This window comes from Garra rufa, chromosome 16 (genome assembly GCF_049309525.1).
Source record: "Garra rufa chromosome 16, GarRuf1.0, whole genome shotgun sequence".
NCBI lineage: Eukaryota > Metazoa > Chordata > Actinopteri > Cypriniformes > Cyprinidae > Garra > Garra rufa.
In genome coordinates, this window is record NC_133376.1 from 13,375,259 (window position 1) to 13,387,915 (window position 12,657).

Genomic DNA, 12,657 nt, shown 5'->3' on the forward strand with positions numbered 1-12,657 from the left:
AGAGTGAAGGAACGCGCATGTTGCTGCTGCTCGAACGTAGCGGAAATAGAAACATGCAGCAAAGTTTTTCCTAAGTTTCGCGCTTGTTTTTAATTCATCCCCACCACAAACATGACCTCAAATATTACAGACGCCTCGCAGGACGGGCTGATCAATTTAATATATCACCACTTAAAGGACAACGGCTACAAGAAAGCAGCCAAAGCGCTGAGAAAGCACGCGCCCCAGGTGCAGATATGTTTATTCATGTGTGTGAGAGAGCGAGTGCATGCTTGTAAATCAATATATGTATGCATTAATGCATGCATGTCAAGAGAATTCAAAATAAAGCATTTCAAAATCGTGCATTAGAGCAGTCGAACCTAATCCGATGCATTTACTGTAACTTTAGTGTTTATCAGTTCAGTGCATACTAAAATCACTGCCTATCGGTGACTGACAGTAGTACACGATGTCTATAAAGCTGCATGTATGCGTTAAGTATGACATGAGCATGTAGTGCAAATGAGCTTTGTCTTGTGGTTACTGATAATAGTGCACAGATATACTGTAAGCACCAAATAAGACTTACAGACACTGAGGTCAGTGCTTTATTTGTTATATTAGTGTCTATGTCAGTCGAGCTCAGTACTGTGATATGCATAAACATGAATGATCTGAATGCACGTAATGTTTGTATTAAATGTGACTGTCAATTGCAGGTTAAAACTGAAGAAGTGAAAGCATCCTTGAGTGAGATCTTTAAGAAGTGGGCAAGGTAATGCACTTGTGTCTTGTGTTTTTGGGCTACAAATGTAAATTAGTTTCAAGCTAACTTATAATGTTTCTTTCTTTTTACAACGTGATATGTGCAGCTCAGATGATGGAGATATTCCTTTGGTGCCTTCTGGTATGTACATCAAATTAAGTTTCACTAAATATCATTTGTCATAATATTCAAGGACAGATTTGAGTACTGTACATGAATCATTTTAATGGAAATCAAGCTGACAATTCAAAACTCATATGGTGTGATCACTAAAATTAGTAGAAACTAACAGAAACTCTTTGTATCACAGGTGTTCAGACTGCAAAGGGCAAGAAAGGCTCTTCAACTGGAACCAAGTCTAAGACCAAAGCTGGTAAATAAGTTGTCAATTTTATTATTATGTATATATATATATGTGTGTTTGAGCAGTGTTTTTGTGTGACATTTATGAGGAGTTGACATGGGATTTGACAATGTTACTTAAAGTTTGCTGATAGTATATACACCCTCAGGCCATTAAAGATGTAAATGAGTTTGTTTCTTTATGGTAACAGAATTGGAAAAGTGTAGCATTACGTCACTTGCTCACCAAAACTCTTTGTATCCACAGGTGTTCAGACTGCAAAGGGCAAGAAAGGCTCTTCAACTGGAACCAAGTCTAAGACCACATCCCCCTCTGCTGGTAAATAAGTTGTCATTCTTAACATTGTTTATATGTGTGTTTGAGCAGTGTTTTTGTGTTACATTTGTGACTGTGAACCACAAAACCAGTTATAAGTGTAAATATTTCGAAAACTGAGATTTACAGTATCTCACAAAAGTGAGTACACCCCTCACATTTCAGCAACCATTTTAGTATATCTTCTCAAGGGACAATACCATAGAAATAAAACTTGGATATATTTTAGAGTAGTTAATGTGCAGCTTGTATAGGTTTATTGTCCTCTGACAACATACAGCCATTACTGTCAAAATAGCTGGCAACAAAAGTGAGTACTTCCTAAGTAATAACAGCAGTATGTTGTTTAAACATGCAAAGCCACATGTCCTTTTCATCATGTTTATATTCTGTCTGCCTGACAGGACCATACAAAGTTGTGTATGTTGTATTAAAGCAGATAAAATTAGCAGCTTTAAGTACAGTTCTCTCATACTGACCACTGGATGTTCAACATGGCATCTCATGGCGAAGAACTCTCTGAGGATTTGAGAATTAGAATTGTTGCTCTCCACAAAGATGGCCAAGGCTATTAGAGCTTCAGTAACACCCTGAAACCGAGTTACACTACAGTGGTCAGGGGCATACAGAGGTTTTCCAAGATGGGTTCTATTCAGAACAGGCCTTGCAAGGGTTGATCAACGAAGTTGAGCACTCGTTCTGTGCGTCAGGTCCAGAACCTGGCTTCAAAAAACAGATACATGAGTGCTGCCGCATTGCTTTAAAGGTTGCAGAAGTAAAAGGTCAGCTTGTCAGTGCCCAGACCATACGCTGCACACTGCAACAAGTCAGTTTGCATGGGCATCCTCCCAGAAGGAAGTTTCTTCTGAAGCTGGCTCACAATAAAGCCCGCAAACAGTTTGCTGAAGACAACCTGTCCAAGAGCATGAATTCCCGGAACCATGTCCTGTGGTCTAATGAGACTAAAATAAACTTATTTGGCTCAGGTGGTGTCCAGCATAACAATGGGGCTAACACAACATATTGACACTTTGGACAAGTTCACTTAGGGTGTGCTCACTTTTGTTGTCAGTTGTTTTGACAATGATGGCTGTATGTTGAGTTATGTTTCAGAGGGCAGTAAATCTATACTGCTATACAAGCTGCACATTGACTACTCTATTTCTCTAAGTTTCATTTCTATAGTATTGTCCCTTGAGAAGATACACTAAAATGGTTGCTGAAATGTGAGGGGTGTACTCACTTTTGTGAGATGCTGTATATACAGTTACATATATGCACATTGATGTATGGTTTGTTATAATAGGACAATATTTGACAGAGATACAACTATTTGAAAATCTGGAATCTGAGGGTGCAAAAAAAATATCTAAATATTGAGAAAATCACCTTTAAAGTTGTCCAAATTAAGTTTTTAGCGATGCATATTACTAATCAAAAATTAAGTTTTGATATATTTATGGTAGGAAATGTACTGTAGGAGGTATACTCCCGTTTGAAGCATGATCTTTACTTATTATCCTAATGATTTTTGGCATTAAAAGAAAAATAATTTTGACCCATACAATGTATTTTTGGCTATTGCTACAAATATACCTGTGCTACTTAAGACTGGTTTTGTGTTCCAGGGTCACATTTATGAGGAGTTGACAATTGATTTGTACTCATCCTCAGGCCATTAAAGATGTAAATGAGTTTGTTTCTTTATGGGAACAGATTTGGAGAAAAGTGTAGCATTACGTCACTTGCTCGCCAATGGATTCTATGCAGTGAATGGGTGCCGTCAGAATGAGGAATGAAACTCCAAACAGCTGATAAAAACATCAGAATAATCCACAAGTAATCCACACTTGTGGATTATTGTGACTCTTTGGATTCATTTGGGCCAAAGGTGACAATTTAAAGTTAAAAAACACATCTTGATTGACTGGATTGGTGTGGATTATTTGTGGATTATTCTGATGTTTTTATCAGCTGTTTGGTCTCTCATTCTGACGGCACCCATTCACTACAGATGATCCATTGGTGAGCAAGTAATGTAAGCTCAAATTTACCTGTATCTTGGATAGCCTGAGGGTGAAAACATTTTTAGTAAATTTTGGGATAAATGTTCTTTTAAAAAGGAAGAACTGTGATTTTAACCCTCAGTTAAAGTTGCTATACGTTATTTATATATTTTTTTTGTTTGTTTGTTTTTTGTATGGAAAATAGTTAGTCCAAAAAAGTCTGTGAACAACAAGAAGACTTCAGGGTTGGCGAAAAAAGCGACGGTATTTGATATAAACTGACCAAAATTTTTAATCCAAATTTAACTGACCCACCATACAAAAGTCACCTGACATATGCATCACAAATTCCACTTCACAGAAACAGAAGCAAAAAGAAACTGTGACGAAACCAAGGAAAAGAAAAAAGTCCACCTCTGAGGCCAATCCAGGGAACGATTCCGATTCAGACTCTAGTTTAGATGTGGAGAAGTGGAAGAACATGGTTTTTCAAATATCAGGTAAGACAAACTGTATAAATGCATAATAGAACATAGGGGTGTGCTTTATCACAGTTTTCTTTCTATGCATATCAGCATATTAGAATGATTTCTGAAGGATCATTTGACATGAAATTAAATTAGTTCATTTTCATATCATAATTATCAATATTGAAAACTGCTACTTCATATTTTGTGGAACCTGTGGTTTCCTCAGGATTTTGAGATAAATAGAAACTTCAAAAGAACAGCATTTATTTAAAACAGAAGTTCAGAATTGGTCTCAGAAAGTCAGAGTTGGAAATGTCTTGAAAAAATGTTTTATGTATGCAAAAGATATGCAAAATAAAATTGTCTTCTCCCCAAAATTGTCACTACTTAAACACAGTAATATATAATTTACTGAAAAAGGGTTATATTGACCTATAAGATTTTGTTTACATCTACCTTGTAAATATATTTTTTACTGTTTTATTAAATATCCAGTCTTTCTTTGTAAAAGGCAAAAAGTTGATCATACTGATTTCAAACTCAAGGATTCATTAGTTTGACTATACATTGAACCAAACACTATTATAGCATCTTTATTTTTGACCAAATATCCAGTGTTTTGGTTGTTTCAGTCAATGTTTTGGTAGTAACCACATCACATTATAGAATTTGAACTCACTAAAACATACTGAAATACTAAAAATGTGTGTTGAAATTTAGGGGTTGGGTTTCAGGACAGCCACCTCCCAATAGAAAGTACCCAATAAATGATGATTTTATATATATTACGCTTACTGATATTTTAAATATTATTGTGGGTTTCAATAGATAATAGAAGGATCTTAGTAAACATCTAAGATTTTAATTGTTTTTTGATTGAGGGACAGCAGTTTGTTCTTTCCACTCCATTTTGATTTGATGTGTTTACATAAGATTCAACATGAAATAAGATTACAGAAGTTTGTCTGTTGTTACCAGATGCTGATCGAGCAAAGATGGACATTCTCTGGACCTTGGATGAATCCCCTGTCCCTTTACCTGTCCCTTCAGCAAAACGAAGAACGACAAAACGGCCGGCAAGAGCTAAAAAGGAAGGAACCCCAGCCAGGAAGGGAACGTCCAAAACACTGGCAAAAAAAGCGACTGACAATCCTGACAACATTCCTGTTATGACCGATGAATCTGAGACTCCTACAAAAAAGTCAAAAGGCAAAGACACTGCAGTAGTTTCTGAACATCATGAAGTTAAAACACCACCCAAAAAGTCTAGGAATAAAAAAAATAGTAGTACCTCAGGTCTTGATGTAGTTAAGTCCCCTAAAAGAACTAAAGGTAAAACTACTAACTCATCTGTTCAGGATGAGACTGATAAACCAGAAACAAATCATGAAATTAATGGACTTTTGGAAACCCCATTGACAACAACTAAAGAGGTTGGTGTATCAGATTCAGAACCCAAAGGAACTCCTAAAAAAGTTCATTTTAAAGATTTTTTAGCCCAATTTGAAGCAAATAGGAACGATAATGGTACCTCAGAAAGCAGCAGCACTGAAACGCCATCTAAAAAGCCGAAAAAAAAGAAAGGCCAGTCTGAAGCCAATGATGTTGAAACTGACAATAGTCCCTCAAACATTAAAAAGGTTAAGAAAGCTGCTAGCAAACTGCTAGAAACCGACCTCACCTCTGACCAATCAGACACGCCATCTAAGAAAGTGAAAAACAAGAAGTCTAAAAGTATTGAAGAGCCTGTTTCTGATGAGACTCCTTCTAAGAAGGTTAAGGCTAAGAAAACAGAAGGTCCTTCTGAGATTGACCAAGAAACGACATCTGAGAAAGCTGATGTCTCTGTAGAATCTGTGAAACCTGACTCTTCATCTGAAAAAGCCAAACTTAAGGCCAATAAAAGCCATTCTGAAACAGTTGAGCCTGAATCTCAATCTAAAAAAGATAAAGCTAAGAAAGTAAAAAGCACCAAAGAACCTGGTGAGGTGGACACAGCCAGTAAGAAGGTCAAAACGGTCACGTCAGATGCAGGTCTTCTGCAGTCGAAGTCTTTAAAGAGCATTTTGAAAAAAAGTAAAGTGATTGTTGCTGCTGACATGGAGATCCAGAATGACGTTCCTTCAGAAACGCCGTTAAAAAGTAGTAAATCACAAGTGAATAATTTAGATGGTGTTGGTTTGGAAAATGAGGAAACCTCTAATCAAGATCAAGAGACTCCTTCCAAAAAGAGAAAACACACAAGGGAAGAAGCTTGTGACGTCCCAGCAGCGGAGGAGGCCATGCCAGAGCCCAAGAAGGCCAAGAAAGACAAGAAGAAGAAAAGCAAGGAGGGTGAAAATACAGATGATCTGCAACCAGCAGTTGTAGAAGAAGAAGAAGCATCCGCTCCTTTAGAAATAAGCCGGAAGAAAAAGAGTGAGTGAGTGATTTAAATGTATGTATATCTTGGCGTGTGGCTTTTATTGTATGTTTACCACAATTTTTGTTTGCTTGTGTTCTCTTTCGTGCTGAAATGATGTACAGAGAAGAAGAAAGAGAAGGAGAGAGAAGAAGAAGCAGAGGAGATAATCCCTGATGATCTTTCTGTATCTGCTCCAGTTGAGGAGGTGGTAGTGCACAAAAAGGTAAAATTAGTGGATTTATTGCATGTTTAAAAATAATGTGTGGCTTAATATAACGTAAATGATGTAAACCCATGAAAGATTTACGTTATTTAAAAAAAAAAACACATAGTTTTATACATATTTTATACTATAGGGGGCGCCATTATGACGTGAAATAGTTGCACTCGCGAGCTACTGGTGCTACCTGTTGCTGTTTTTACTGCAACACAAATAAAATAAAATACTGATGACCACAGTTACTTAGAGCTTACAGGTGGCAATGGATGTAAGCGTAGACTTAAACCAAATATCGCACTGTCGATTTTCCCCACAAGGAGTTATATGTTTTAAAAAAGTAAAATTAATCTTATAACATTATTTATGTATTTGCAAATTTACTGTGTAAATGCATTTTTTGGAAGCTCTTATCTTCATTAAACAGTCTAAGTAAATACAATTAAATGTCATTTTCGTTTGCAGCCTGGGTTTTTCCTGTGCAGTGGAAAGATGGAGTTTGTTGATAATGATTTAATTTGTGTAACCATACAGAGTCTAGTTATTCTAATTTAATGTATTGATAAAATTTAAGAATTGGATGTGAATGATGACACATACAGTTAGTAAGGTCAGGAAAATAAAGTTAAAGTTTCCTAAAAAATCAATTTAAGGCAAATATTTAGATTAAAGTAAGACTTTATAGAGTAGTGATGAGACTATTGCTTCAGATTGGATTAATTTACAGCAAAAAAAGATTTTTTTTTTGCCCCGGACAAGTAAATTTTTCACTCGGACAAGTGAATGTCTAATTTACTTTTCCGAAGGACAAGCACATGCCAAAGCTTAATGTCAAGCCCTGCAACTGCATACAATTTGGCACAGGTGTGTATTTTATTGGAATTTTAATATTTTACCCTCATTTCCTTTAGTAAATCTATTTTACACTAGGTCTCAGGACCTTAAGGACAAGAATGTCCTCATTGAAACCCGTTAAAACTGCCATTTTCAATCCCAGGGCCATTTAACTATAAAATTATGCAATATTTGTTAATAGGCTTTCATTCTGTTGCCAAGGCTTCAAAATTAAAAGACCAAACTTAAATCTGTACTCCCAAGTTTCAAGTTTTTGAAATACAGTGGCTTGCAAAAGTATTCGGCCCCCTTGAACTTTTCCCCATTTTGTCACATTACAGCCACAAACATGAATCAGTTTTATTGGAATTCCACGTGAAAGACCAATACAAAGTGGTGTACACGTGAGAAGTGGAACGAAAATTATACATGATTCCAAACATTTTTTACAAATAAAGAACTGAAAAGTGGGGTGTGCGTAATTATTCAGCCCCCTGAGTCAATACTTTGTAGAACCACCTTTTGCTGCAATTACAGCTGCCAGTCTTTAAGGGTATGTCTCTACCAGCTTTGCACATCTAGAGACTGAAATTCATAGGGTCGTTGTCCTGCTGGGAGGTGAACCTCCGCCCCAGTCTCAAGTCTTTTGCAGACTCCAAGAGGTTTTCTTCCAAGATTACCCTGTATTTGGCTCCATCCATCTTCCCATCAACTCTGACCAGCTTCCCTGTCCCTGCTGAAGAGAAGCACCCCCAGAGCATGATGCTGCCACCGCCATATTTGACAGTGGGGATGGTGTGTTCAGAGTGATGTGCAGTGTTAGTTTTCCGCCACACATAGCGTTCCATTTTGGTCTCATCTGACCAGAGCACCTTCTTCCACATATGTGACCCTGGACCACAAAACCAGTCATAAGGTTAAATTTTTCCAAAACTTAGATGTATACCTCATATGAAAGCTTAATTAATAAGCTTTCTATTGATGTATGGTTTGTTAGGATAGGACACAATTTGGCCGAGATAAAACTGTTTGAAAACCTGGAATCTGAGGGTGCAAAAAAATCTAAATACTGAGAAAATCACCTTTAAAGTTGTCCAAATTAAGTTCTTAATGCATATAACTAATCAAAAATTACATTTTGATATATTTTCAGTAGGAATTTTACAAAAAATCTTCATGGAACATGATCTTTACATAATTTCCTAATGATTTTTGGCAAGTAAAAAAATTCTATAATTTTGACCCATACAAAGTATTTTTGGCTATTGCTACAAATATACCCCAGCGACTTAAGACTGGTTTTGTGGTCCAGGGTCACATATTTGCTGTGTCCCCCAAATGGCCTCTGGCAAACTGCAAACTTCTTATGGTTTTCTTTTAACAATGGCTTTCTTCTTGCCACTCTTCCATAAAGGCCAACTAAAAGTTGTCCTATGGACAGATTCCCCCACCTGAGCTGTAGATCTCTGCAGCTCGTCCAGAGTCACCATGGGCCTCTTGGCTGCATTTCTGATCAGTGCTCTCCTTGTTGGGCCTGTGAGTTTAGGTGGACGGCCTTGTCTTGGTAGGTTTACAGTTGTGCCATACTCCTTCCATTTCTGAATGATCGCTTGAACAGTGCTCCGTGGGATGTTCAAGGCTTGGGAAATCTTTTTGTAGCCTAAGCCTGCTTTAAATTTCTCAATAACTTTATCCCTGACCTGTCTGGTGTGTTCCTTGGACTTCATGGTGTTGTTGCTCCCAATATTCTCTTAGACAACCTCTGAGGCCGTCACAGGGCAGCTGTATTTGTACTGACATTAGATTACACACAGGTGCACTCTATTTAGTCATTAGCACTCATCAGGCAATACGCCTTATTCAGCCCGCTGCCATTTTGAATCGAAAACGAGGCTGTGAGGGATAGCAGTCCAGCAGCGCCCACTGTGGCGCATTGTTGCGTACCGGGATGTAGATCGTATAGCCGTAAAATAATAGGTCATTTCACATTTTTCCACAGGACAAAGCGCTCCAGAAAACGTGGACTGATCGACAGGACATATAACCTAACTTTCAGGTAACAATATTGCATTTATTTAAGAAAATGACTGTGGAAACTAGCCGGTTGGCTAATTGCTAATTTATAATGCGAGCATGTTTATCTTCCTTTAAACGTTTACGCAGAGCTAACATGTGATGTATTACTACAACAACTAAACTAAATAGATTACAAAGAACACAAGAGTGCTCAACATTTTACTCAGGATTGTTTTTCAAAAACACTGACTGGAATTAGGACGCTTAAGGAGGGTTCAGCTCCGTCTTGTGTTTACCTGGACTCAAAGACCTCACGAAAACAAAACCTTGCGATTGTAAATGAAAAAGATATTCTTTTTAAATGATGTTTTAAAGATCAACATGTTTAATAGTTTGTGTTAAGAGCCTGCAGTTAACGTTAGATCGTAAGCCTCTTTCAGACAACATGTTAAGTCATACAAAAAACAGTGGGTTGAAAGTTTATTTTTATGCAAAGAGATCAAAAGATAACAATTATTTATTAGTTTGCCATGTAGTGTTTGATGTCAACCCCTTTTAAAATCGCTAAATGATATTCAGAACATTATTTTTTTGTTTCTGTCTTGCTTTAGACAAGGAAAATGTCATGTTTATCGTAATTTCATAATAAAGGTCGGGAAGACGCTTATGACCTAGCTGCAGGCTCTTAACACAAACCATTAAGCATTTTAATCTATATAACATCATTTGAAAAACTCTATGTAAGCGTTTAAAGGAAGATAAACATGCTCCCATTAGAAATTAGCAGTCTTTCCACAGTCATTTTCTCAAAAAAAAAATGCAATATTGTTACCTGAAAGTTAGGTTATTTGTCCTGTCGATCAATCCACGTCTTCTGGAGCTCTTTGTCCTGTGGAAAAATGTGAAATGACCTATTATTTTACGGATATACGATCTACATCCCGGTACGCAACAACGCGCCACAGTGGGCGCTGCTGGACTGCTATCCCTCACAGCCTCGTTTTCGATTCAAAATGGCAGCGGGCTGAATAAGGCGTATGTCTATGGGCAACTGACTGCACTCAGACCAAAGGGGGCTGAATAATTACGCACACCCCACTTTTCAGTTCTTTATTTGTAAAAAATGTTTGGAATCATGTATGATTTTCGTTCCACTTCTCACGTGTACACCACTTTGTATTGGTCTTTCACGTGGAATTCCAATAAAATTGATTCATGTTTGTGGCTGTAATGTGACAAAATGGGGAAAAGTTCAAGGGGGCCGAATACTTTTGCAAGCCACTGTATATACAGTTTTTTTGACATGAACCTTTAATATGAACCTATGTGAAACTTTTTTTAAATTGACGCACAAGGGTTAAGCCATACAAGTCTTACACAGGGTTCCCTTTAAAACTCACCCCCTTCTCATCCAAGATGTTCATAGCTGTCTGTCTTCAGTCGTAAAAAAAAAATATTTTTGAGAAAAACATTTCAGGAATTGTCTTCATATAGTGGACTTCTATGGTGCCCCAAAATGCAATTTAAATACAGCTTCAAAGGGCTCTAAATGATCCCAGCCAAGAAAGAAGGGTCTGAAACGATTTTCTTTTTCTAAAAATAATTGGTTAGCAGCTTTTTAACCTCAAATGCTCATCTTGTCTAGCTCTGTGTATTCCAGTTCAGCAGTTAGGGTAGGTTGAAAAACTCCCATCTCATTTTCTCCTCCAGCTTCAAAATCGTTCTACATCGCTGCAGAAGTAACAACCCAGTGTTTACAAAGTAAATGTGAAAAGAAGATCAGAAGCCCTTTACAAAAAAGTTCATACAGCTATAAAGGATGATTTTGAAGCTGGAGGAGAAAATGAGATGGCAGCTTTTCGACATACTCTAACTGTTGAACTGGAATACGCAGAGAACATGCAGAGCTAGACAGGACAAGCATTTCTGGTTAAAGTATATAAAATATCTTTTTTCTTTTTCTTTTTTTTTTATATAAAACGTTGTTTTGCTAAATAAGACCTTTCTTCTTTGGCTGGGATCGTTTGCATTTTGGAAGTTTAAACTCTCAGGCACCATAGAAGTCCATTATATGGAGAGAAATCCTGAAATGTTTTCCTCTAAAAACATTAAAACATTAAAAACAAATCATTTCTTTACGACTGAAAAAAGAAAGACATGAACATCTTGGATGACAAGGAGGTGAGTACATTACCTGTAAATTTTTGTTCTGGAAATGAACTAAAATACACTTACTTGAGGTGCAAAATGAAGAAATTAAGTCTTGTTTTTTGAGAAATTTAACTAAATCAAGTGAGTTTATTGTTAGAACATGAACATCAGCCAATATCAAATATCGGTATGAAAATTTGTTTTCCCTTTGAATTATGAAACAAAAAACACCTTTGATCAGAAGGTACAGTAAAATTTATTTCCATATTCTAGTAGTTGTGAGCATTTAAGTCGTGAGCTATTAATTTGTTTATTTTTTAAGTAATAGAGATCAGTTGGAAGTTGTGTTTTCAAGCGGTGAAGTGTTACTAAAACTCATTGCGTTGTGTAAATGTTTTTAACTTGGTTTTACAAAGTCTTTATCGTCATTAAGCCTGTAGAAACCCTGTATGATAATAAACCTAAGTAAGATTGATTTTTCTATAAGTAAATTACTTGTATTGCTCTTTTATTGTCTAGAAAAAGAAGTCTTCCAAGGAGAAACAGCTCAGTAGTGATGAAACTCATGGACTCAACAGCACATAATGGATGTAATGGCCCTTGAGACTTTTCAATCCCACAATGTTGGCTGAAATTATGATTTAAACTGAATGCATGCTTCGTCCCTGCTTTGCGGATCATGTGTGTTCATATGTATGTACGTCAGCATTTATATGTTGTATTTTTTATAAGGAGGTACATTTTGAGAAATATTTAGTTTTGTTGTCGTTTTGTTTTTCTATTTTTGATAACTGGACGTCCTGTTATTAAGAAGGATTTTATGCCTTTTGTATTCTTTTAGAACCTTTGGGGGGAAAAATGAGATCCAAGGAAAAACATATTTTGTTTTATTTTTTGGTCATATGATAAGTTTTCTTAATTTTTAAAAAAAATTATGATGTACAATTGCTTAAGATTAAGCACTGAATTTGTTTGTGCAAATTTGTGAACATTAAGGAAAAAAAATTGTCACATTGTATTTGTTTTTTTGTGATTCAAAATACACAGATGGTTTTACTTAGATCTGTCTCACCTCGTTCTTCACACAGAAATGCGCTGCATATGTAAATACATAATGCTGGCTTATTTCCTA

At 36.5% G+C, this 12,657-nt stretch overlaps 1 protein-coding gene across 2 annotated transcripts; it reads left to right on the forward strand.

The window, feature by feature from the left end:
* Positions 1–14: 14 nt before the first annotated feature.
* LOC141288825 (uncharacterized) lies at positions 15–12,370 on the forward strand. 2 transcript variants are annotated; one of them, XM_073820993.1, is made up of 10 exons: positions 15–228; positions 702–757; positions 855–889; positions 1,059–1,121; positions 1,359–1,430; positions 3,639–3,697; positions 3,795–3,933; positions 4,882–6,325; positions 6,430–6,530; positions 12,045–12,370. In XM_073820993.1, exons 1-9 carry the CDS (start codon positions 112–114, stop codon positions 6,479–6,481), a joined length of 2,037 nt encoding a protein of 678 aa, XP_073677094.1. In that variant the 5' UTR covers positions 15–111; the 3' UTR covers positions 6,482–6,530; positions 12,045–12,370. The 2 variants fall into 2 exon arrangements, with proteins under 2 accessions (XP_073677094.1, XP_073677093.1); XM_073820992.1 differs by having other exon boundaries at positions 4,882–6,321.
* Positions 12,371–12,657: the final 287 nt, after the last annotated feature.